This window comes from Rutilus rutilus (assembly GCF_951802725.1).
Source record: "Rutilus rutilus genome assembly, chromosome: 1".
In the NCBI taxonomy this organism is placed as follows: domain Eukaryota; kingdom Metazoa; phylum Chordata; class Actinopteri; order Cypriniformes; family Leuciscidae; genus Rutilus; species Rutilus rutilus.
In genome coordinates, this window is record NC_140209.1 from 61,031,286 (window position 1) to 61,057,489 (window position 26,204).

Here is a 26,204-nt window from a genome sequence, read left to right on the forward strand (position 1 = left end):
AGACCAAGAACAGACATTTAATCTGGAAAGGCAAGTTATTAAACTACACAGTAGCACACAGAACAACAGGCTGAATAGGTGTCCGGTATGTTAACGCAACACATTAACAGTTCTTCAGCTACACAATAGCATAAAGAACATATACCTGGGAGGCTGAATAGGCTAAATTAACATAAGACAGCGAGTCCAACAAGCAAGTTACCAGTAAACAAGTTCACCAAGCTCCCGCGATCTCATTCCACATCATTTTCTTCATCCTTGGTGTCGCTTCTGAACAACTCCGCCAACTAGAGCGCCCTCTCGCGGCTGTAGACGGTAGTGTTTTCTCTTGGTTCAACTCAGTCTGAATTCATTTTGATTAGAGAAACACTAAATATAAAATACACTTGAGACACTGATTAATATATAATTTATTATAAAGTTTCAAACAGGAATACATGATACCTGCTATATAGATTTGAACCTAGTTTTAATAATTTTATAGAATGTTTTAACAAAATACTAGACAAATCAAGTTTATAACGTATTAATATATATTTTGTCATATTTAAATTCTTCAGAGGAATGAATGTGCAGCAAGAGTCAAACAGATTTAACCCAGTCTAGAGTTCAGTCATAAACACGTGTTTCTCTAGCAGAGCTTCTGAACGCTGGATCATTCTGTGACTCTAATACAGTAAAATTACATCATCTCCTGAAAATACATCCTGAGAAATATTACACAATATTAATGTTGACAATACAGTGAAGCCTGAGCACCAAGTGTGTGTCTGTTTGTGTCTCTCTCCTGTTAGACTGACAGAAACATCTTCATCCTGACGCTGTGTGTGTGTGTGTGTGTGATTATCAATAACAGTTTCATTCAAACTCTCTCTCTGTCGTTCTCTCTCTTTCTCAGATTCAGATCAACACAATAACTCGACAACAAAAGTGACCAAACAAATGAAACTGGAAACAGAAACTCAGCGGCTCGTCTTCCTCTTCTGGAAACAACAGATGATCAAATATATTTAAAGAAACAACAAAAACCCAGAAAACATCCTGATGATATTCTTATTATGATCAACAAGATCTTCAAACCAACATCAACAAACATTCAGACAACCCACACACACACACACACACACACACACACACGGACAGTGAGTTTATACACTGATCACAGAAAACACACGAGAAAAGAAACAAGAACAGCAACACAGTTTTTAATGCATGTTAATCTGTGTGTTTGTGTGTGTTAGTCAGTTGTGTGTGTGTGTGTTTCCGTCAGTGTGTGTTAGTCAGTTAGTTGTGTGTGTTTAATGTGACACAGAGACACAGAAGAGTTAACATTATAAACACCAAATCCAGCATAGAGGGGTTCAGTGAATGTGTGTGTGAATGTGTGTAAGTGTGTGAGTGTGTGTGTGTCAGAGACGCTGTAGAAGGACAGAGTGCCGGCCGACACGTCCACACACACTCCTACTCTCTTACAGGATCCTGAACCAGCAGAAACAGCAGTGGACTTATTATTGTGACGGACAGAGAATCCGTGATCAGAGCAGAACAGACTCCAGGACTTCTGATTCCATCCAAACTCACAGTCTCTCCCTCCTTTCCTCTTGATTCCTTTATATGACACTGATATTTCAGTATAATCTCCACTCCATTCAGCCTCCCAGTAACAGCGTCCAGTCAGACTCTCTCCACACAGAACCTGAGGATTATACTCAAATCTCTCTGGATGATCAGGATACGACTGACTCTCTTCCACATGCGTCGCCTTTCTGTTCTCCTCAGACAGAGCGAGATGAGTGTTTGCTGTGTTTGGATCCAGTGTGAGATCAACAGCATCTGAACACAAGAACACACACATTACAACACCAACATCTACAACTAGATCAAAAAGTTCAAGACAAACTTTGATGTTGACTTGATATGGAGCTTATATGACAAAATGATTTTAATTTGAATTGTGTAAATGTGAATTATTGACAAGTGTAATTAACAACATTGAATATTATGTGGAATTTTAAATAGTTCTGAATTAGATTTCTTTATACGTATATTGAACATTTGAAATTGAACAAATTGAAATGTTTTTATGGCTGAATTTCATAGACATGTATTTACAGACAGCGGGGTTTTTTTTTGTTCTGAAAACTTATCCAGAGATTTATTGAGAAAGACTGGCCAGAAAGTGTGAAGGTTTTGAAGGAAATACAGTCTTGATCACTGATTGCTAGACAGTTGCTAAGTTACTACTAAGTGTTTGCGAAGCAGTTACTAGAGTGTTCAAGGTGGTTGCTATGGGGTTCTGGGTGGTTGCTAGGGTGTTCTGGGTGGTTGCTATGGTGTTCTGGGTGGTTGCTAGACAGTTGCTAGGTTACTCTAAGTGTTTGCGAAGCAGTTACTAGAGTGTTCAAGGTGGTTGCTATGGGGTTCTGGGTGGTTGCTAGGGTGTTCTGGGTGGTTGCTATGGTGTTCTGGGTGGTTGCTAGACAGTTGCTAGGTTACTCTAAGTGTTTGCTAAGCAGTTACTAGAGTGTTCAAGGTGGTTGCTATGGGGTTCTGGGTGGTTGCTAGGGTGTTCTGGGTGGTTGCTAGACAGTTGCTAGGTTACTCTAAGTGTTTGCTAAGCAGTTACTAGAGTGTTCAAGGTGGTTGCTATGGGGTTCTGGGTGGTTGCTAGGGTGTTCTGGGTGGTTGCTATGGTGTTCTGGGTGGTTGCTAGACAGTTGCTAGGTTACTCTAAGTGTTTGCTAAGCAGTTACTAGAGTGTTCAAGGTGGTTGCTATGGGGTTCTGGGTGGTTGCTATGGTGTTCTGGGTGGTTGCTAGACAGTTGCTAGGTTACTATCAGTGTTTGCTAAGCAGTTGCTAGGGTGTTCAAGGTGGTTGCTATGGTGTTCTGGGTGGTTGCTAGATAGTTGCTAGGTTACTATCAGTGTTTGCTAAGCAGTTACTAGGCTGTTCTAGGTGGTTGCTAGGGTGTTCTGGGTGGTTGCTAGACAGTTGCTAGGCAGTTGCTAGGTGGTTGCTAGGTTACTCTAAGTGTTTGCTAGGCAGTTACTAGAGTGTTCTAGGTGGTTGCTAGACAGTTGCTAGGTGGTTGCTAGGTTACTCTAAGTGTTTGCTAGGCAGTTACTAGAGTGTTCTTGGTTGTTGCTAGACAGCTGCTAAGTAGTTGCTAGGTTACTCTAAGTGTTTGCTAGGCAGTTGCTAGGGTGTTCTGGGTGGTTGCTAGACAGTTGCTAGGCAGTTGCTAGGTGGTTACTAGGCTACTCTAAGTGTTTGCTAGGCAGTTACTAGAGTGTTCTTGGTGGTTGCTAGACAGCTGCTAAGTAGTTGCTAGGTTACTCTAAGTGTTTGCTAGGCAGTTGCTAGGGTGTTCTGGGTGGTTGCTAGACAGTTGCTAGGTGGTTGCTAGGTTACTCTAAGTGTTTGCTAGGCAGTTTCTAGGTGGTTGCTAGGGTGTTCTGGGTGGTTGCTAGACAGTTGCTAGGTAACTCAGTGTTTGCTAGGCAGTTACTAGGGTGTTCTAGGTGGTTGCTATGGTTTTCATAAGTCTGCATTATGTTCTGGTGCTGAAATATGGCTTATTCGTGATGTTATATGGTTGTTAGGGAGCTCTACATGGTTGCTAGGATGTGGCTAGACAGTTAGCAGGGTTAAACTAATAAACTGGTAGAATTATATTATAGATATATAATAGATATATTATAGTATATATGAATAGTATATATATTATAGAATATATGCTATTAGAATAAACTAATATCAGTCCACATCAAAAGAGCAAAGCCACTCATCTCTATGATGATCTGACTCACACATGCACTGTAAACACATAATCGTACAAAAACTGTCAATGACTGATAAACAGAAATAAAGTGCACAAGTTTTCATTAAACTTTTCACAGAAAAACACTTTATTTTACAGGAATTTCCTGAATTATTACTAACAAACACATTCACTGTAAATAAAACACACACACACACACATGCAGTAATGAATGCAAGTATAATTTAGTGCCTGTGAAATAAAGCATCATGCAGAATATCATCAGTGTTTCTCTCCTGAACTGAAGCACAGGCTCGACTCTTCAACACACACACACACACACACACACACACACACACACACACACACACACACACACACACACACACACACACACACACACACACACACACACACACACACACAGTAATGAATGCAAGTATAATTTAGTGCCTGTGAAATAAAGCATCATGCAGAATATCATCAGGGTTTCTCTCCTGAACTGAAGCTCAGGCTCGACTCTTCAACACAATGATGACAAACACACACACACACACACACACACACACACACACACACACACACACACACACACACACACACACACACACACACACACACACACTTTAAACCCCATCAGAACATTAAACACTCACAGATCTCTCAAGATCTCTGCATCTCCTCTTATTACAGACTTTATTTCTTTCCTGCTGAAGTTCTTATTGAGAATGAACAGTTCAGATGTTGATGTTGATATTAAAGTTGTGTTCAGTGTTTGCTTTAGTTGCTCTCGACTCTTGAGTTTTGAACATTAGTTTCTCTCTGACTGCTTTAACTGTGTGTTTCTGACACGTGTGTGTTACGGCAAACACACACCAGAGAAACTGATCAGATGTTGGTCACTGTTTAGTGATGATAGTCATCATTTAGTGATTCACTGACACCAGAGTCTCTAATCTCTGATTAAACTAGTTCATATAGTTGTTAACTTCACATGTCAATACTAATGAAAATGCAGGAAACGTTTAGACAGGATCATGTAGACTCACACACACATCAAGAATCAGTGTATGAATCTCAACAATAATGACAATCAACAAAATATTCAGACAAACAGAAAAACTCTGAAGTCACAAAACGAGCTTTGCTGATTGGTCCCGTGACGATGACGTAATATGATGCGTACGCTGAGGCTCCGCCTTCTTTCACACTGAACTCTTCTCTGACTCATTTCATCTGTTGATGCTGTCGAGGAAAGATCTCCGCGGGTGAAGACATGAACACACTGGAGAGCCGCTTTATAGTAGGAGATGAAGTTGTGCTTCTGATAATCTGAGGCTCTGACACTGTTGATCATGTTTAATACTGTAAAGCTGCTTTAAGCAATCTATTGAATAAAATGCCATATAAATAAACGTGACTTTACTGGAGTGCTAATTTGCAGAGCTCATGCTAACATGCCCATGTTGTTCTGATCAGAGTATTTTCTTATGCTCTCTATAAAGATGTTTATTTAGTCACTGAGAGGAAAGTGTGCAGCACATATTTACATATTCATCTAGACGTCGCTCTCAGCCGTGTGGGCGGAGTCAGATATTCACTAACAGTGTATCGCTGCTCGCGTATTTCCAACTTCGCTTTACCGCTAATGCCGGAGACACACTTAACGACCAGCTGAAACATTCTTAGACTGAACCAGTGGCGGCTGCTGGTCTTTCAAAGAGGGGAAGCTCATTTTTGGCCTACATCATAAAAATTATTCATTTATTTATACGTAAATTCTACGTTCCTTTTCAAGAAAATGCTCTGTGAAAAATGAATGTAATAATATAATAAAGGTATAAATAATAATATAATAAAGTATAATAATAATAATAATAATAATGTTTTTTTTATAATTATTTTTGAATTATTACTAATAATAATATAAAAATATAATAAATAATAATATAATAAAGGTATAAATGTATAATTGTGTGAAATGTATTATGAAAATTGGCTAGCAATTTCGACAAGCAATGATTGCAGCAGTTTGTCTTTGAAAAATCCGCGATGGGACTGAGCTCGAACAGCTTCAACATCAGCGACTTTTGATTGTATGAAATTGCTGTCAATCAAAAGGAGATGCAGCCTTTGAACAGACCCTCCAATCATCACGCAGAAGCCCGGAGTCCAGGCCAGCCCACAAAAAACTGTTCAGAGCCGCCCCACTGATGTCAATGGACGCTGGGCTTCAACAGGGAAATGCACTGTGACGCTACGGGAATGTATGAGAATCGAGTCAGCCGACCTGCTGTATGTAACTGATTCTGAACCAACTCGTCTTTGAGATGAACACATTTTCAATATAATGTTAACACAATAGTACATATTTGACCATTCATTTTTTGACATTATAGGGGAAGCCGAGCTTCTCTTGCAGTCTTAAAGAAATCTCCACTGGACTGAACTGAACACACTTACAGAGTTTCCAACGACTAGAGCAGATTTTAAACACAAACTGTGAACAACGACTGAACGCAACGGTCTCTAACTCGGCGTGTTCGGCCGTGATCAGTCAAAAGTATCAAACTACATTCATAATCGGCCTTACAGTCGTTAAGTGTGTCCCGGCTTAATGAAGAACGAAAAAGAACTTCGCCGGGAGTATATTGGGACCTTAAGGCCCTGTGTGTGTGTGTGTGTGTGTGTGTGTGTGTGTGTGTGTGTGTGTGTGTGTGTGTGTGTGTTAGCTTAGCACCACTAATAATAATAATAATAATAAGTTTAATAGCTTTCTCAAGCCAACATAACAAAACACCAAAAACTAAAACTGTGTGTTTGTGGACTTACATCTGCGTGGTCCTGCTGACATCCTGATCTCTCCTCCGTGATCCACACTAGAAAACACACAAACACACACACACAGTTTGTTTCATTATATTAGTGAGGACATTGCATAGACCATTCATTTTATATCAGGTTAATGCTATTTTTTATGGCCAAGGCAAACTCAAGCCTCACTCCCAAACACAGAAACACTAGTATTAAAGGTCCCATTCCATGGATTATTTTTATTATTTAATAATGTTAGTATGTTTTTTAGATCAAATTTTTTTATAATTTAGAAATAAAAGGCATATTTCCTAGCCTGATTTCAACCCCTGATTTGAACGCTCTGTTTGAAGGGGCGTGTCTGCTGAGAGACTTCAGCGTAAACGCCCTCTGCTGTGATTGGCTGACATGCTTGCATATGAAATATCTGGCATTAAATGTGGAACTATCTGGAAAACTTTTACTATTACAGCTATTATAGGTTTTTACTATTACAGCTATCTGGATTAACGAATCGTGAGAAGTTTTTAAGTATTTAGATCTATTCCCATCACATAAAAGGTTGCAGTGATGAGCACTGAGCAGATGACAGTCTGTTGATCGCGTGAAAGATCTTATCATTGCAACGCAGTTTCTGCACTCTCACTAATGATTTCCAATGCAAACATGAGGCATATAAATACAGTAAGAGCTTCGTTGTGCAGTGTAACAGCGTCATTGATTTCATAACGAGTTTTGGCAAGTGTCCATATAAACTCGCGCTGTGTGATTGATAGCTTGGGCGATTGGAAAGGGATTGTTCTTTGATCGCTTTCTGTATATTAATCACAGTTTAAGTAAGATTATTTTCATCCTACTAAGAGAAACGAACGATGTGAAGAGTGATCGCTACTTCCATATTAAATCACTACTTACTGCTTGCTGGATATAGTTGAAATAGTCCCCTTCGTCAGTATGAAACGCTGAGAGAAGTCTGCTTGATATTATTCCAGGTTAGAAAAACAGTCCGTGGTGAAATGGACAGAGCAAACTAACAACTTCGAATTAAACTTTTGCGGTATCATCAACCACGTCTGTTGACATTTCGCCATCAGTACGCCTGTGTTCCTGTGGGCGGAGTTTAGTCTAAACACGGTTCTAGTGACATCATTAAAGCAGGATGTAGAGGGGTGTAGTCCAATCCAGCCGTTTTTTGTAGTCAACTTCTGTTAAATAAAATATCTCGCTTGGCATTGAACTTTGAGCTTTATAATTTTACAGATATTATTTATACTCTAACAACAACATTACACACTAACTAAAGTTTGAAACATGGGATCACATAGAACGGGACCTTTAAGATTTAAGTTTTTTAACTAGTGTGGACCAGTAAAATGTTCTCGCTATGTCCTCAAAATGTCTTCTTACTATTTCACTATAAAGGTGAGAACATTTCGCCCTCACATGTATAGCCAACACACACACACACACACACACACACACACACGCGTAATTTGCGGGTGTGGCGGGTGGGACATGTCCCCACCACTTTTGAAATATCTCGCGACACTAATAGGCTATACCAATACAAATAAATAAAACATCTCCAGTTAACTAGCAGAGCATTCATTTAGTTCATTTGTTAAATAAGAGATGATCTAGCGCTGAAATGTGTTGTTTTTTAAATCAAGTTATAAAAGTGCTCGTTGGCGCTGCGATCAGTCGGAGACTGTGTTCTCTTGGACTGTGTTCTCTCGGTCTTCACTCGCGCACTTCAATCCGTTGTGGAGACTCTCTATTCGTTCTGGTGAAATTACAAAACAAAATGCACACACGCGTGTCCCTGCCTGATATACAACCACTGATAAACATAATCGGTTTTGATGAGAAAAAAGAAAACCTATACAAGTGCGGATTAGAACCCAGAACCTCTGACACGCTTGGAAAAGTTCTGCCACTGGACCACTTAAATACACGCTTAAAGTTGTCGGATCTATGTATTTATTCACGTGAAAATTCTCACCACTAATAACATATATTAGACCTCATTAAATGACAAATTAAACCAAATGTACTATTTAAACTGAATTGTGTTAGCAACGCTTTTTTATTAAACATTTTTATATATTTACATTAGTAAGCTACAGGACATCGTCTTTTGAAACATGACCTGCGCGAAAGAGGAAAAAAAATGAATGCATCATTGTACCCAGCACTTCTGAAAATAAAACCTTGATCAACTCAAATGCACTTCCGAATGCGTCTCTGTCCCCAGCACAAGTTTCTATTTTTGTGACCTAACAGTTGTGGCACTGGCCACACTTATTACTAGGGGTCCAAGCACCGAAATTGAGAACATAAATCGTAAAACTCAGAAGGATGATCTATTAAAAAAAGGTGATTTGCATATTGGGTCAATAACTTTAGAAACGTTAACTAAAAAAAAAAAAAACTCCTCCTAGGAGCATGATAAATAATTCCATTTAGAATATTTTAATAATAGTTTATATATGAAAAGAGAAGTAATTTCCTTAATGTCGAGAGTTTTTAGCTGTGTATCGTGAGAGTGGGAATGGACAGATGCAGCTTAAAAAAAGGACGTAGCAAAGGGAGAAGAGGAAAATGTGTGCGCTAAAAAGGAGAGAATGAGTGTGTAATCTGTGGTGAGAGACTAGCGAATGAAAGCATGAAGCTCTGCAAATTCAGGAGGCATCAGAGCACCAAACACACACACAGTAAACCCAGAGAACGCATCGAGAAACTCTACTTCAGTCCATTCTTTTGTAAAGTTTCACTATAATGTGGCATTTCTATTTGATTTGACCCTTGATGTAAGTTGATGTAATGATGTAAGCTCTTGCAGAAGTTAAAGTGTGCTGCGTAACACAAGAATGAACCTCATTGGTTCCAGGGATGGGCAGTATTTCAGATACATGTATTTAAAATACGTATTTGAAATAGCCTACAAAATACTATTTTGTATTTTAAATCCTTTGGAAAAAAATCTAATGTAATTTGTATTTAAATACATTTAAGATGAGTATTTTTGTATTTTCAAAATACATAAAATACTTTTTGCCAGTCAACCTCTTTATCAGGGTACTGATTTTGTGCATCAACTACTTCAGACATTCACTAGCTCAGCATTGGATCAGCGATGTTTTTCTTTTCTTTTCTTTTCTTTTTTGTAAGGTGAGAATGTCATGATCAATTCTACTTGTTGATTAAAGTTAAAATAGTGCATTATTCACTTCAGTTAACATGAAAGAATAAAATAAAGAATAGTAGATTTTTATCAACTAGCTTGTCAAATGTGTTTAAAGCTTTACTGCATGTTAGGGCTGGGTGATATGACACTACATATCATAGCGATGATATAAAGTTTGAATTGATGGATCTTTTTATAGATCGTTTACATAGATGGGCCTGTTTGTGGGGTAAGCAAATTTATCCGTGCAGCTTTTAGTAATCAGGGATTATTGGAACGTTGGAGTGGAAAAAGAAGCACTGATGAATGATACACCACAAACATCTTCAGCTTCTAGTTTTATTGTACATAAAAAATAATCAAAAAGGGGTAAATAGTGTCAAATGAATCTAAATTAATTATAATTTTAAATTTTAGATAGGCTACACTTTCTAATTTTAATAAACTTATAGAAACAAATAAACTTTACATAAAATACACATAAAATTACTTAAAAAGCATTGGACTACCTGCAAAAAAAGAAAGAGATGAGGTTAGGAATGTAAAGTCAGTAGGCCTATGTAGTTTCTTCATTCGCTGTGGCCTATACCTGCACTGGATGGCCAATTTCACATGTATTTTGTGTATTTTCAAAATACTGTATTTGTATTTAAATAAAAAATGTCACACAATATTTTGTATTTGTATTTTAAATACATTTCCATGTATTTATGCCCATCTCTGATTGGTTCTAACACGCGTCAAGCAAACATACTTGAGCTTACGTTTACACACAACTGATGTGTGAGTTGATGAATGTTTATATGTGAATTTAGGAAAAATGAAGTCTGTTCATCATATAAAGCGATCGAGTCTCTTCAGAAAATGTGGACTAAACCACTCAATGCATATCGATTAGTCTGCGCACAGTTACAGTGTTACGCCACTGGGTGGCGGCAAGAGATTGACTTTGACAGAGTCATTAAACTGTTCAACGATCACATTAAAAAACGCTGATTCATTAAAAGATAGATGTAATGAAACAAGGTGCTAATTATTTTAACTTTGAGCTCCACTTTTCAAAGCTCAGCTGACCATCAATGCGTCGCATGGTTAACACTGAAGCTGATGCTTCACTTAAAGGGATACTCCACTTTTTTTTGGAAATAGGCTCATTTTACAACTCCCCCAGAGTTAAACAGTTGAGTTTTACCGTTTTGGAATCCATTCAGCCGATCTCTGGGTCTGGGGGTCCCAGTTTTAGCATAGCTTAGCATAATGAATTGAATCGGACAAGACCATTAGCACATATTACGCCTGCTGGACTCATGGTACGGCAGCAAAGTTTCTTGATTATTACGCAGGAATGAGAGTATAGTTCATTTTTTTGAGAAAGATGCTAATGGTCTTGTCCGATTCAATTCATTATGCTAAGCTATGCTAAAAGTTGGACCCCCAGACCCGGAGATCGGCTGAATGGATTCCAAAATGATAAAACTCAACTGTTTAAAGGGGTGGTTTACTGCCTTTTTTCTTTGCTTGATTGTGTTTATGGGCTGCAATATAACATGTCTTCGTGTTTCGTTTGTTAAAAAACGCCTTATTTTTCATAAATTTCACCTTTATTGTAAGCCGCTTCCTCCTCTGTCATTTGAACGACCGGTTGACTTCCTGAGTCTATGAAACCACTCCCTCAGAAAGAGGCAATGAGCTCAGATTGGTTAGTTCGGCCGGTGTGTTGTAATTGGCTAAACTGCGTCCGGAATCTTCACGCCCATTTCCTTTACGGGCGACAGTTACATGTGCTCCTGGCCCGGTCAAATGTAATGGTGTCAATATTGCCTCATCAGTTTGAGCCAGAATCAGACCCAGAGAGCGGTGATGAAGAGAGTCAAGCAGAACCTCCGCAAACACGGCTCTTACTAAACGTTTCTGAATGGTAATTTTTTTTTAATTATTATTATTTTCTCAAAGAATTTCCACACGCTGTTACTTGAAAATGCTACTGTTTGTTAGCTTTTGAGATACGCTTTCCCCCTGATTAAACATTTAATATAACTGAATACAGGACTGAGTAATACCGTTTTGTAAACATATTGTTTTATTGATAGAATGAACAACTGTTTAACTATATTCACAAAACTTACCGGTTAGTTTACTCAGTTTGTCGTTTTCTTTAGGTGTACATGTGATAACAGCAGCTGAAGTTCGCTGTTGCGATAATTTTTTGAAGTTTGCACACGTTTCTTATACACACAAAATAACATCGAACTAACTAGCTACTATAACCAAACATCTTTGGCATTGGTTTGCGTTCTTGATCAAATAAAAAAAATACGTCATAAAGTAGCTATACATGGAAAATACGTTTACAAAATTTGTACATATTACAAATTCGGGTCCAAAATGTTTACGCATCTGTCATAGGCCTATACTAAAGCCAGCGCTGGCATTTTTTTTACATCCTTGATAAAACTAAAACATTACGTCTTAAATTATACAGGCAAATACATCTAAAATGATTAAATCTTACTTGCAGGTTGTGGCCTCTGGTTTTAAAGCTGTAACTGCTTCATGTTGGAGTAATAGTTTCTTGTTGAATCCGACATTGAACTCGTGTAGATTCTGGAAGCTGTCTTCCGTAAAATGCGCAGCACAGAGAGCTAAACTACGATTGTAATTGTCAGGAACATAATCAAACTTAAATTTTAACCATTGTTGACGAACTACAGCGTCTGTAGGAAGCCTGAACACAGAAGACCTGACAGCTACAGCTCTCTCCACTATAACTCCTCCTCTTCGACAGCAGAACATGTTCCGGAGGGAGGGTTGATGTAAATGTATGGGTTAGTTACGTATAAAACCCGGGAAGTATCTCGTTGTAGTCCCATTCGAGTCGTTTTTGTAGGCATTAAACTTCCTGATTTTTAAAAGACGATATCTCCGCTTACGTTGAACTTTCAGCGCAGCAACTTTGCAGATACTGTTCATGCACCAACAGCAACATTACACAGTATTTAAAATGAAAAAAGTGAAATAGCAATCAACCACCCCTTTAACTCTGGGGGAGTTGTAAAATGAGCCTATTTCCAAAAAAAGTGGAGTATCCCTTTAATAGAGACCAATGGCATTGATTCAATGCACTGACCAGCGCTGCCGCCATTCATGGTAAATACCCTTAAACATTAAGAGTAGGGGTGCAACGGATCAAAAAACTCACGGTTCGGATCGTTTCTCGGATCAGAGTAACGGATCCGATCATTTTTCGGATCAGCAAAAAATTATAATAATGATAATAAAAAAGACAAGACAAATAAACATACATTTTGTCTTTTTGTTTATTAACAGTTTTAAATTATTAAATTAATATATATAAAATCAACTTAAAGTGCACAAGGCATAATATCTTCTTTTTAACTTAATGAACAACAACTTAGGCCGGCCACACACTGGTTGCGTGGCGTGAGTGTGGCGTTTCAGCTGCGTGGCGTTTGCGTGGCGTTTTCCATGTCTTTGCACACCAGAAATGTATCTGACACGGCGCTGCTGCTGCTTATCTACATATGATAAGCCTCATTGGTGATATATGAGAGTTGTGGAAGGCCTATACTTCATGTTAAACGTAAATATATAGCAGCAAAGACAACGTCGGCAGTGTTGGCTATAGAATATTTCGTTCTGTATTGACAGGTGCAGTATTTGAAAATCGATAATATTTTTTTTTATTAAATTTATATTTGCATTTATGTCAAAACCTAGACACTTCCAAACATCAAAATGACATTTATTATGTATTCGTGTCAAAATAACATATAAACATATTTTCCTATCTATTTTGCCTGGAAACGCTTGTGTGTCGTGTGAAAAATAGGCGTCGGTTCTATTTCTAGCATGCACGTGTTTTCCGCGCGGCCCAAAATGCTCCCATACAGGGGATTTAAATGACGCGGGGCGTTCAAGCTCCTCCGTTCCTCTGCTCGTCATGACCACACTGTGTGGACTGAACATGCGCACAATTTATTTTTTATTTTTTTATAAATCAATCCGCGGATCACGTGTGTGCCAAACCGAAGATATTGATCCGAACGGATCACAGATCAATGATGATTAACTTATTTAGCATTCATGCACAAAGTTCAAAACAAGAAGGATATACTTATGACAAAAGGAAACACTCATTCCTCTGCGGTTTGCTTGTCAGTATCGCGGTACTACAATATTGCGGTTATCGGGACAGCCCTATTTAGAAAACAAAGCAGTTAATTCAGGACTAAATGAAGCACATTTCAGGTTACCTAAGAAAACATTTTATTTTACAGTGCTGTGTTAACTGTACCATTCTTTATAATACAATATATCATTTGTGCTGTCAATCAAAAAAAATTTAACTATATTAAAATCACAAATTTTTCTGTGATTAAATCGCAATTAAAAACACTGACTTTTTATATGTTTTTAATATATTTTATAATGTAATAATTTCACAGTTAATCTCCAAATTAATGTAGAAGCAACATTAAGACAGTATATTTTAAAAACTTGTTTTATGGCATCTTTTTATGAATGAATCAGGATCACTGATACTAATACAGCAACTTATGTCTCGATGATGTCTCCCTCAATTTTAAACATTAATTATATCCATTCAACACTATAGTGTTTTGAAAGCTATACTTTTCTTAACATTTATTAGACTTTAACAAAAAAAATTTACAACTTTTAATTTAAGTGAATTTACGACAATCCTCACATCAACCCATAATAAATGTCATATTTACCTGTGACCATATTTACCAGTACCGGTGTCTAACAGGTCGGAAATATACTAAATTTAATAAAGTTATCAAACAGTCTGCACTGCATAACTTATAATTCAAATATAGATTAATCCTTATTAAAGATACAAAAGTTATTTTCTTTAGTCAATAGCAGTGAGTTTATTCTCTGTTCCCTTCAGTGGCGGCTGGAGGAAGCACACACAATTTTTGCAGTCTGACCCTTACGAATATATTAATTATCAATAAATGATATAACAGTACATTTGAAAATATACAGAATAATATATTGTGTTAATATATTACAATATATTGAATAATACATAAGGAATAGCCGCTTTTCATATATTGAAAAAATATGTGACAATTATTATTTACTAATATATCTATATATTTACTAATGTAATTTTATATTCAGTAATACACTTCATAATATATAGATGCATATGTGATCAGATATGGTACTGTATGTGTAATATATTGCAGATATGGTTACTCATGCATATAAACACATATATAGAGAAATATATAACATACTATATTTCTTATATTTTATAATTACTTACATTATAAACATTTCATATTTTCAAGCTAGTTAACAAAAGCACAAGCACGCCTGCATGTACTAAAGTATTTAGCCAGGAGACTATCACTGTGCTGAGGAGCGCACAGCCATTACTTTTAAATACAGTAAATATAGTTTTAATGGTGTTTGGGCAATCGTCAACCGAACCACAGGCTCTACTCTCCAGCACTATAGTAACTCACACATACCAGAAAACCTTTGAAATTACAAAATAATACAACATTAAACACTATCAGATCTCCCCCTACATTAATATTGAGTAAAACACATCAAATAACACGTAATTTTAACATTTGCTCTCCTTTAACAGTCAGAAGCAAAGCATGCTGGGAACTAGAAATCTGTTGTAACTCATTCCATGAATGTATTTGTTTGTATATATATGTGTGAACATACATTCACATTTATATGGGAACATGTATGTGCGATATATGTACACAAAGGATAAACCTTTGTGAGTATTACTTTTAATTAATACTCTTAATTTCTATGTATGTATGTCTATGTCTATCTTTATTAATATATAGCCATTCATGGCCAATGCATTTTTGTTCCGTAAGGGGATCCCCATCCAAGGTTTTTTAACTGCTTTAAAATGGCTTTTTTGGTCACTTTTAGACAGAATATTTGCAGAAAACGACACATATACAGCAAGACAATAAAAACGTAATTTCAAAAATCTAAAATTCAACCTTCCATCCTTTAAATGTCCATGTAAAAGAGCATGTTCGGCCGTTCAGTGAAGCTGATTGCTGTAGTCTATTGGGCAGATTTACTAAACGGCAAATTAGCGTGAGAGCGCTTCCAGAGTGGAAAGTTCTGCGCGTGATCTACTGACGACATGCAAATTAAAGAACACAGACACAGACAGATCATTTCCATAATGACCAACGCAATCTACCAAGAGCAGTACAAATTAGCATCTGGTTTAAGACGTAGTTGTTTTCGGCAGTAAATAATGGTGCGAACACCAGTACATGGACGAGCGCAACCTTTAGTAAATCACCTTGCGTGAATCATTTAAATACTCTCCTCCTATAAATTTTGCATCTGAAAGGGAAACTCCTACAAGTGTATATGCAATAAAGTCAGCCGCAAAAATAAATGTATACAAACCTTTCAGCGCTAATTTTTCACTGTGTGTCTTTAGTAGATCCTGACAGTAGTTTTTTAATGCCAAAAGTGGGTTTGCGCTGGCCCTAAATCTTAGCTTAGACTATAGGTCTTCCTTCATTTTGTAGCTGTTGCGATCAAATATTCACTATCTCTACTCTCCATGGTACATCAGTGATAGAAGTTCAAACTAATATCAAGTAATGTACGTCTCTTCGATGATTGGTTGAAATCTCAAGGGAAGCTAGCCTCCTCTCCCATGTTACTTTTCTCAACACTCCTAATCGCTGAAAGTTAAATACTCAATGGTGATTGACAATTTTTTTTACCAATGGAGTTACACTTGAAGAGGTGAAATTACACACAATAAATACACATTCTGAGACATTTTCACCCAAAAACTTTTCACCTGTGCCTCCCCTGACGAGCCGCCACTGGTTCCCTTTGTTCTTTGATTAACATTAATGACAGACAGCATTAGAGGCTGCTGTCACTTTAAGACCAGCCGCTGCTGCACATGATGCGGATCTCACACGCGTCTCATTCTCTCACTCTTTACATTCATTTAAGACTTTATTTAACTCATTTAAGACTTTATTTAACTCATTTAAGACTTTAACTCATTTAAGACTGCTCTTATGAGGATACTCGACAAAACTGACATTTTGGCATAAATGTGTTACTGCTCGTTCAAGCACGGAAGAGAATTCAATTCTGGCGCGATGTCTGTGCGCATGATACTGGCGCGCGTCTTTCTTTGCCTCGCGTGTGTGTGTGTGTGTGTGTAAGGACATTCACAGACAGCCAAGAAAAAAACGGATGCTGCGCTAATTTATTTAAATATTTTGAGTTAACGTCGACAGCACTTTAATCGGCGAGTGATGTAGAATAGAATGAGTGCTGATCGCCTGACAGGGCGCATAACGAGAGACACGGCCGCGCGCGCACTCACGTCTTGAAACAACACGTCGAATGTGTCTTGCTCTCTCTCCCTCGCGCATATTAATCAAAATCATTTGACACGATAGTAAAAGGTCGGAAGACCGCAGTTTCACGTGGAGCATTTGGAGATTTTTTTCTCTTCAATTACAGCGGGGTGTGAATTGTGGTAAAAAAAAATAAAAAATTGTGGGGGGGCCCATCTAAGATTATCTCGTCCCGGGCCCAGGCAAGACTGTCAGCTGGCCTGATCGGATGGTTCTCTGATACTTTTGCTTCTTTTTTAAAAGCTTGATGCTGATTCTCTTCCAATGTGTGGATGAGTGCGAACAGTAATAATTTTTTTAATTCTCCTTTTTTGGTCCGAAAAAGAAAGAAGGGCTAATAGCATTAGAACAACACCAGGTTGAGTAAATGATTAAATCATTTCCATGATCAACATACTTGAGTTTGTCCAGATGTTTGAGTGTGTCAGAGAGCAGCTTCAGTCCTGATTCTCCTGGGTGATTGCAGCTCAGATCCAGCTCTCTCAGGTGTGAAGGGTTTGAACTCAGAGCTGATGCCAGAGCAGCACAACCTTCCTCTGTCACCAAACAGCAAGATAATCTATAACAACAAGTGTTCATGTTATTGTGCTTCAATTTTACAAATGTTTTAGATATTTTTTCTAGGATTTGTGATAGAGCGTCAGGGATGCAGGATATGGGGATGCTGAGGGTCCGGCAGCACCTCTTATACAGGACTATAAATACAACACTGCAAAAAGTTTCAAAAACAAATCAATAAGTTGGTTTATGTTATAACCAATATGCAGGAATATGGGCAGCCAGGGGTGGGCGATATGACCAAAATCACGATTTAAGTAATTTTATTTCACAATAACGATATATATCACAGTATAATTATTTTCACTTCAAAAGGGTCTTATTATGCCCTTTTACAAAGTCTTGATTTTGTTTTTGGGGTGCACACATATTTTACATTATTACAGCACCTCTCCCCCAAGTCTGGCCCGAATGTGCCGTTTATTGGTAATATTAAGATGTCTCTTACCATAGTAAAAAATTTAAAAAAATAATTAAATAGAAAAACAATTCCATACTGGGAAGAAGAACATTAAAAGATGTCTTCTGAAGAAACCCCACTTACTTTCAGGCAATACTGTTAAGGCCATTGCACACTGAGTCCGAAATTTTCGTATGCGTTTTTTCGTGTTCGTCAGCAGTAAAATTCGTCACGCACAGAAACCTTGCACACTGAGTCCGATGCGTATTTATTAAACCTTTGCGGAAAAAAACGCAAAAAATACTAAATGGATTCGTCAAGCAGTGAGGATGAATTTGTTGCCCTCTTTCTTCTTAAAAAGAGAAAAAGAAAGAGGAAATATTGGGTCCATCCAATCCTGAGATTGCGCCGAGAGGAAGGAGAGTTTCACCTCCTTATCAAGGAGTTGCGAAATTATCCCAAACGATTCAAAATTTACCTCAGAATGTCAGTGGAACAGTTTGATGCTTTGCTAGCGATACTGGAGCCACATATTAAAAAGAAGACCACCAATTTCCGTGAACCAATCGATCCTGAACAGAAACTGGCAGTATGTCTATGGACGGACACACACACACACACACACACACACACACACACACACACACACACACACACTCGGCCGGCAGAAGCGCTGGGCAGACAGAACAGCTGTATACAGGTTATATTTTATTCAGTGTCTTTGTAATCCCCATTTTGTTTTTCATACAGTACTTGTGCTGCGAGACGAAGTATCAACTTGTCAGACGTCATTCTGGATTTTGTCGTTCGCTTGTACGGTGGCTCTGAATTTTCAAAAAACCTCACAAAACACTGGCTGTGGATGCGAAAAACGCAGAAAATCGAACCCAATCCGAATTTTTTTTTTACGGACGAAAGTTTCGTAGACAGTGTGCAAGCATGATTGACAACGTGAGGTCGAATTTTTTTTTTTACGTGCGAAAATTTCGGATGCGAATTTCGGACTCAGTGTGCAATGGCCTTTAAAGTGGGACACTTGTATTGTCAAAGTGGAATACTTCATTTTTCTTAAAAATTCTAGACAGGGAACTGTTCTTGAACATTAACATATTTAATGAATACATGTATCGCTCAAACCTCAAAATGTTAAGTTGACAGTTCAGACTCGTTAGTCCCTTACAGAGCAGCTTCACCCCTGAATCCTGCAGGTCATTCTTACTCAGGTCCAGCTCTCTCAGGGGGGAGTTTGGTGATTGTAGAGCTGAAGCCACAATTCCACAGTGCTGATCAGTGATCTTACAGCATGTTAATCTGAAAAAGAAGAACTAATAGGATTAATTTGGTTGAAAATGAAATCAACATATAACTGCAACAATTTAAATAGTATTTTGCTTGTTAATACAAATCCATAAATTACTTATTAAAACTAATAACTAATTTCTTCAAATTATGTTCACATAGTATTACATAGGCAATATGTAAAAAAAAAAAATCATATCTCCGTTTTTTTTTTTTTTTTTGGCTGAATGGCATTATATATATATTAGGGATGTCCCGATCCGATCCACGGCATCGGTATCGGGCCGATACTGGCCCAAAACGCTAGATCGGATATCGGAGGGGAGAAAAAACTGTATCCGATACCTATGATCCGATACCCATTAGGGGTGGAATGGTATTCGTACTGAACTTACGTTCGGTGCATGGATTTACACAGAGAATACACGGTATAAAAATAAATAAAACTCGCGTGCACATTAATTGTAATATGGAACTAACGTTACTGTTAGATACGCGCATAAGCGGGTTCTTTAGGGACACCTAATCTGTAGCCCACCTTAGCTCTGAACGCGCGTTTATATCGCTTCAAAAGCTCACTTTATCATTATATGCGCGCGGCGCATCCTATTCGCTTTGGACGCACGAATGGATTCAAACTGTTCAAGCATCGAACTAGACGCAATAGACGCGAATTTGACGCTCTATTCGCGTTTAGTGTGAACGCAGCAAAATGAACAGGCTGCGATGTCAAGATTGCAATGCTGGAATGCTGTGTGTGTGTGTGTGTGTCAGAGAGAGAGAGGCACGGGCGTGATCGAACAGTGGAAACAAAAACATACTCCGTCATTTTCATACAGGACATCATTAAAACTGCAAAAAGTGTTTAGCCTACTTATATTTGTGTAACTTATATTTGTGTAAAACACAACATTGTGCTTTTGTCAAACTGTAAACTCTTGTCAAATTGTAACTGTCACCCAACCAAAATCACACACACACACACACACACACACGCTGTTTAAAAGCAAAAATGATCTCATCTTTTGGACATTCATCATTGCATTGGTTTTCATTTCTTGTCCTAAAACAGAGCACTAATCTGTTTATTTTTAAGTTACATTCTACATTGATTAAAAAAGAAAATCAAATGTGTTTTTAAAAGTAGTAGTATTTTATACAGAAATAAATTATTTATAATTCAGATGAGAATAAAGTTAAAGGTAATTAAAATTTTAAGGAAACAAATATATTGATCTGAAATATAGCAAATTAATTTTAAATTCATTCAGGTACAATTACCAAACATATCTCAAGGTCTTTTGAATAAAGGGTGGCAGTCTTTCATTATCAGCTGTTGTTGTGGACTATATACTGGAGAAGTATTTGTTCTCCATTTGAGTGAGATGTTTTTATGTGGCTAATTGAGCAAAGTGCTTCCATATATTTTATTATTAGTAGTATTAGTTCAACAATAAAATAAAAATATCGGATTGATATAGGTATCGGCAAATAGCCAAAGCTGCGGCATCAGTATCATATCGGAAGTGAAAAAGTGGTATCGGGACATCCCTAAAATATATATATTTATATATATATATATATATATTTATTTATTTATTTATATATATATATATATAAATATATATATATAAATCTTTATTTAAAAAACAACAACAAATATTTCAAATTGTTTTTTAGATATTTGTTCTAGAATTTGTGACAGCGACAGAGAGGCAGGATATGGGGATACTGAGGGTCCGGCGGCACACCTTATACAGGACTATATACAACACTGCAAAAGGTATTTTTAAAAAATCTATAAATTACTTTATGTTCTAACCAATATACAGGTATGTGTGCAACTAGGGGTGGGCGATATGACCAAAATCTAATATCACGATGAGAGTAATGGAAAACGGGGGGGGGGGGGGGGGGGGTCGTCTAATATTCAGGGTCGTCTTATAGTTGGGTATATACGGTAATAAAAAAAAATAAAAAAATAATAACACTAGGAAGAACAACAATAAACAACAACGTTCTGTCTTTCTCCGCCCCCTGCCTGTTTGTTTCTATGGTTTCTGATTTGATTTGAGTTTCAGTTCAGATGTGTCTAGTTAATAAGTCTCATTAATTCCTCTGTTTTCTGTCTGTTTAAGCCTTGTGTTTCTTTCTGTTCTTTGTCAGTTCTACGTTGCATTGAGTTGGTTTTTCTGTTCTTGTTCTGGAGATTGTTTTGTGAGTTTGAGTTTGTTTTTGGTAAAGCTGCTGCACTTAGATCCTGTTTCATCTCTGCTGCAACCACTGTGTAACATACGTCTTCTGAAGAAACCCCACTTACTTTCAGGCAATAGTGTTAAAGTGGGACACTTGTATTGTCAAAGTGGAATACTTAATTTTTCTCCTTAAAAATTATAGACAGGGAACTGTTCTTGAACATTAACATATTGGATGAATAAATGTGTAAGTCAAACCTCAATATGATGAGTTGACAGTTCAGACTCGTTAGTCCCTTACAGAGCAGCTTCACCCCTGAATCCTGCAGGTGATTGTTACTCAGGTCCAGCTCTCTCAGGGGGGAGTTTGGTGATTGTAGAGCAGAAGCCACAATATCACAGTGCTGATCAGTGATCTTACAGCCTGTTAATCTGAAAAAGAAGAACTAATAGGATTATTTTGGTTGAAAATTAAATCAGCATCAATTTATATAGTATTATGCTTGTGAATACAAATCTATAAATTACTCACTAAAACTAATAACTAATTATTATATATATATATATATATATATATATATATATATATATATATATATATATATATATATATATATATATATATATATATATATATATATATATATATATATTAGGGCTGTCCCCGACTATGGATTTTCATAGTCGAATCAGAATCGTCATGTCTTGCCTATAGTCGACTAATAGTCGAATCATGTGTATGGGGGCGGGGCTTTAACGTTTCAAAGCCGCGATGTACAGAAAATCACACAAAGATATAGAAGAAAATGTATAAAAACATTTTGGATCAATAAAACTAAGAAATAACATAACTCCAGAAAGGCCACACTGCAGACAGGATTTGCATTTCACATGCAAATCAAATTAAATCGGCTAAATTACCTGTGTGAGCAGGCCAGCCTACAGCACAACATCGATGCACCGAAAAAATAAACAATTAATTTACTAAAATTAAATTAGAACAGAATAGGCCTATACCTTTCTAATAAATAAAAAATACAAAACGAAATAAATTAGAATCAAGTCACAAGATGAGGAGCAAATGTGTGCAAAATGCCTAAAGTGCAGGGGAACATATATTCAAAACACAAGCCACAAATAGTTAGATTAGATAACCCTGACAGATTAATAAATAAAATAAAAATAAAGAAATTATTAAAATAACGATAGTAGCCAGAATTTTCAACTTTGTCTTTTTAACTGCAGAAACAACAATAAATGCTAAACTGGAGTGGCAGTCTTTTTAGCTAATTATGTTCACAGCATCCAAAAATCAAATTAGAACCGGCTGAAAAGTTTTGAAATCACTTGTACCCTACCTGATCGAGAGAACAAATCCAGTCTTTCACTCTGACTGTGTCCGTTGGAGTCTTTTCAAATTGTGCGCGCGGATAAAATCTAACGTGAAACCCAGTCTATGCGTGAAACGTGTAAACGTTGGCCGGCAGAAGTGCGATAATGGTTTTCCTGATGCTAAATCCAGCCTTGGAGAATATCCTTTCTGATGGTGTCCACACTTTAGATTTTCTTATCCCAGACATTGTTAAAGATTTAAATCCTTGCCGCGAAGACGCTCCTCTGTCGGTCACGGATCGAAAGTGAAACTTAAATCTGTCACGGGGTGTTTGGATTTATTCACGCACGTTAAAAAAATATTTATTAAAAGCTTCTTTCTTTGCACATTTTTATATACAGCATTATCATAATAGGCTGAATATTAACGTATTGACATAAAAGCTAGTTCTATGTGAAATTGAGCGCCCTCATATAGCCAAAGTGGCATGATCCTCGTTTCAAAACACCTCTGCGAAGATTCGACCATGAGATCGGTAGTCGAATCAGGCTCCTCCTATCGAAGCATCGAATCTTCGACTATTCGGGGTCACCCCTAATATATATATATATATATATATATATATGGGTATTTTCTACTTTTTAAAGAAATTTCTAAATAAAATAAAAATGCATTTCATATCCTGCCCAATGTTGTCCTACAAACAAAGTTCATGTTGAAGGCTATGAAAACAATAGTAAATGTAACTTTGTAGGCTATGCTATATACATACATATAATGCAAAAAAAAAAAAACATATTTCATTCTTACATTGTAACAACAATATTACAATCTAAAACCCCAAAATAATGTTTTTCAAAACTGAAGCTAAATTCACTGCAAATGAAAATAAATAATAAAAGTACAGACTAAGTGGTAACTGGTAAGAAGCACACATTTACTCATCTGAGATTAGTAATTATTAGCCCACATATGATTACCCCATTACAATAGTCACTTTACAGCTACTTATATTATAAAAATACATTTACTTGTAGGTTTAAAGTACTACATATGGCACATTTAATGTGCAGAAAAAATATTCTAGAAAAACGTATATTTTAGTCAGAATTATGGCACTCCTATTCTGTTGCGCTCTGTCTGTTTGGTGTGCATCAGCGCTCGTTCACTGAAGTCTGTGAAGTTTACTGAAGACTACATTACATAAGGTTTGTCCACTACTGATAGCAAAATATGTTTGCATGACCTTCCAACATTTACAGATGGAGAATATACCTGTGAAATGTAAGTTATGCACTGAGGAAAACACCATGTCTCAAACACATTAAAGGTGCCATGTGCAATAATGTCCGCCAAAAAATCAATTCATACTCCACATTCCATACCAGATGGGGGCAGTATACCTCCAGAAAATGAGTTGGTCTACTCTAGAGTAACAACCGAGAAACGGCTTAGTCTCTATGCCCCTACCTTCACAACGACCCTAGAGCCATAGCCGAAGCCGAGCCAACTCCTAATAGAGGACGTTTTGACTCCAGAATGTTGGTTGATGTCAAGTGATTTTGAAATATGACATCTTCAAGGTACTCACCTTCACCTTTACCAGTGAATATGTTCATATTCGTTTTGTTCATATTACATTTTTATTGTTAGTTTGAATTACATTAATTTGACAGACAGCATTCGCTGATGTTGACCAACGTAACCAGAGCTGCCAACTATCACGCATTCACCGCGAGACACACGCAATTTACACTTTTCACACGCTCTCACGCCACACATCCATTTTCTCACGCACAGAAAAAATTCGTGAAGCAAAGAGGACACGGAGACCGACGGACTAGACAGCAAAGAGGACACGGAGACCGACGGACTAGACAGCAAAGAGGACACGGAGACCGACGGACTAGACAGCAAAGAGGACACGGAGACCGACGGACTAGACAGCAAAGAGGACACGGAGACCGACGGACTAGACAGCAAAGAGGACACGGAGACCGACAGACTAGACAGCAAAGAGGACACGGAGGCCGACAGACTAGACAGCAAAGAGGACACGGAGGCCGACAGACTAGACAGCAAAGAGGACACGGAGACCGACGGACTAGACAGCAAAGAGGACACGGAGACCGACAGACTAGACAGCAAAGAGGACACGGAGACCGACGGACTAGACAGCAAAAAGGACACGGAGACCGACGGACTAGACAGCAAAGAGGACACGGAGACCGACGGACTAGACAGCAAAGAGGACACGGAGACCGACAGACTAGACAGCAAAGAGGACACGGAGACCGACAGACTAGACAGAGCAGGTTAGTTATGATATTAAAAAAAATCTCAGCTCTCAGATTCTGTAAATTTTATTGCACAATTCAAACAATAAATACCGTTTTGGCGCTTGTAAATGTTACACGACAGATCCCTAGCGCACGTGAACCGATCATCTCTACTAGCTAATAGTAAAAAAACACGAACACTGTTGAAAGATACAGTACAACTTACCGAAATGTATTCCTCATACATAATATCGACCAATCAGTGTTTTTTTATCAGCGTGAAGAGGTCAATAACATAGTTGGAGAACAATTATGTCAGATTTACCTCAGGAAAGCCATTTAATGACCATAATATAGGTCACGTAGTTGGCAAGAAAAAAGAGCTATAGAGAGTATTTGACATCAGGTTCAAGTACGCCCACAAGCCGTGCGAGTTATTCGTGTATTGCAGTTTGGCTGGTGGTTATGTTGCCCGCATACCGCCTCCCATGGCCGAAACTGGTATTATGACACCTGTCGGGCCGTGGCTAGTAATTTAGCATGCTAATTCAGGTTGATATCTCTGCAGCACTATAACGTGACATTTTTTTAATGACATAATCGCCCTTATTTCTTCTCATTCTTTTGATGTGTGTAGCTCATTTTTTGGATATTTTTACCTCAATTTTTACACATGGCACCTTTAAACAGCACAAGTATCTGTCAGAGCATCTGAAGGGGCAAGCTGTGTTACACTATATGCATTTACTATTAAGGTTCAAAATAACTCATAAGATAAAGCATGTCTCATATAGGACAAATTGGATTTTGTATTTTTCCTGCAGCAGCTCACTCTGTGTCCTCTGGTATTTTTCAGATGTGCTCGTAATATCAATCTAATGTATATCAATATAAAAGGTGTTTCATTTTATATAGTTTATAAAAATAAATAAATATCT

The 26,204-nt window shown here is 37.5% G+C and overlaps 1 protein-coding gene and 1 long non-coding RNA gene across 5 annotated transcripts in view; one reads left to right on the forward strand and one right to left on the reverse strand.

Annotated features, from left to right (window-relative positions):
• LOC311296478 overlaps window positions 1-26,204 on the forward strand; it is a 152,141-nt gene that overhangs the window by 68,624 nt on the left and 57,313 nt on the right. Inside the window, exons 2-3 of one of the 4 annotated variants that reach the window (XR_014628600.1) lie at window positions 2,958-3,064; window positions 3,441-4,188. This is a non-coding gene — a long non-coding RNA (uncharacterized lncRNA). Of the gene's footprint in view, window positions 1-2,957; window positions 4,189-26,204 lie in introns of those variants that run through there. The other 3 variants (XR_014628601.1, XR_014628598.1, XR_014628599.1) reach the window with 3 other exon arrangements.
• Window positions 393-26,204, reverse strand: part of LOC311295150 (uncharacterized protein) — a 38,362-nt gene continuing 12,550 nt past the window's right edge. The window contains exons 4-8 of the mRNA XM_084416361.1: window positions 21,913-22,086; window positions 19,298-19,471; window positions 17,600-17,761; window positions 6,595-6,641; window positions 393-1,833 (exon numbers count right to left, since the gene is read on the reverse strand). Of these exons, the coding sequence (XP_084272487.1) occupies window positions 1,277-1,833; window positions 6,595-6,641; window positions 17,600-17,761; window positions 19,298-19,471; window positions 21,913-22,086 (1,114 nt within the window). The 3' untranslated portion in view covers window positions 393-1,276. The remainder of the gene's footprint in view (window positions 1,834-6,594; window positions 6,642-17,599; window positions 17,762-19,297; window positions 19,472-21,912; window positions 22,087-26,204) is intronic.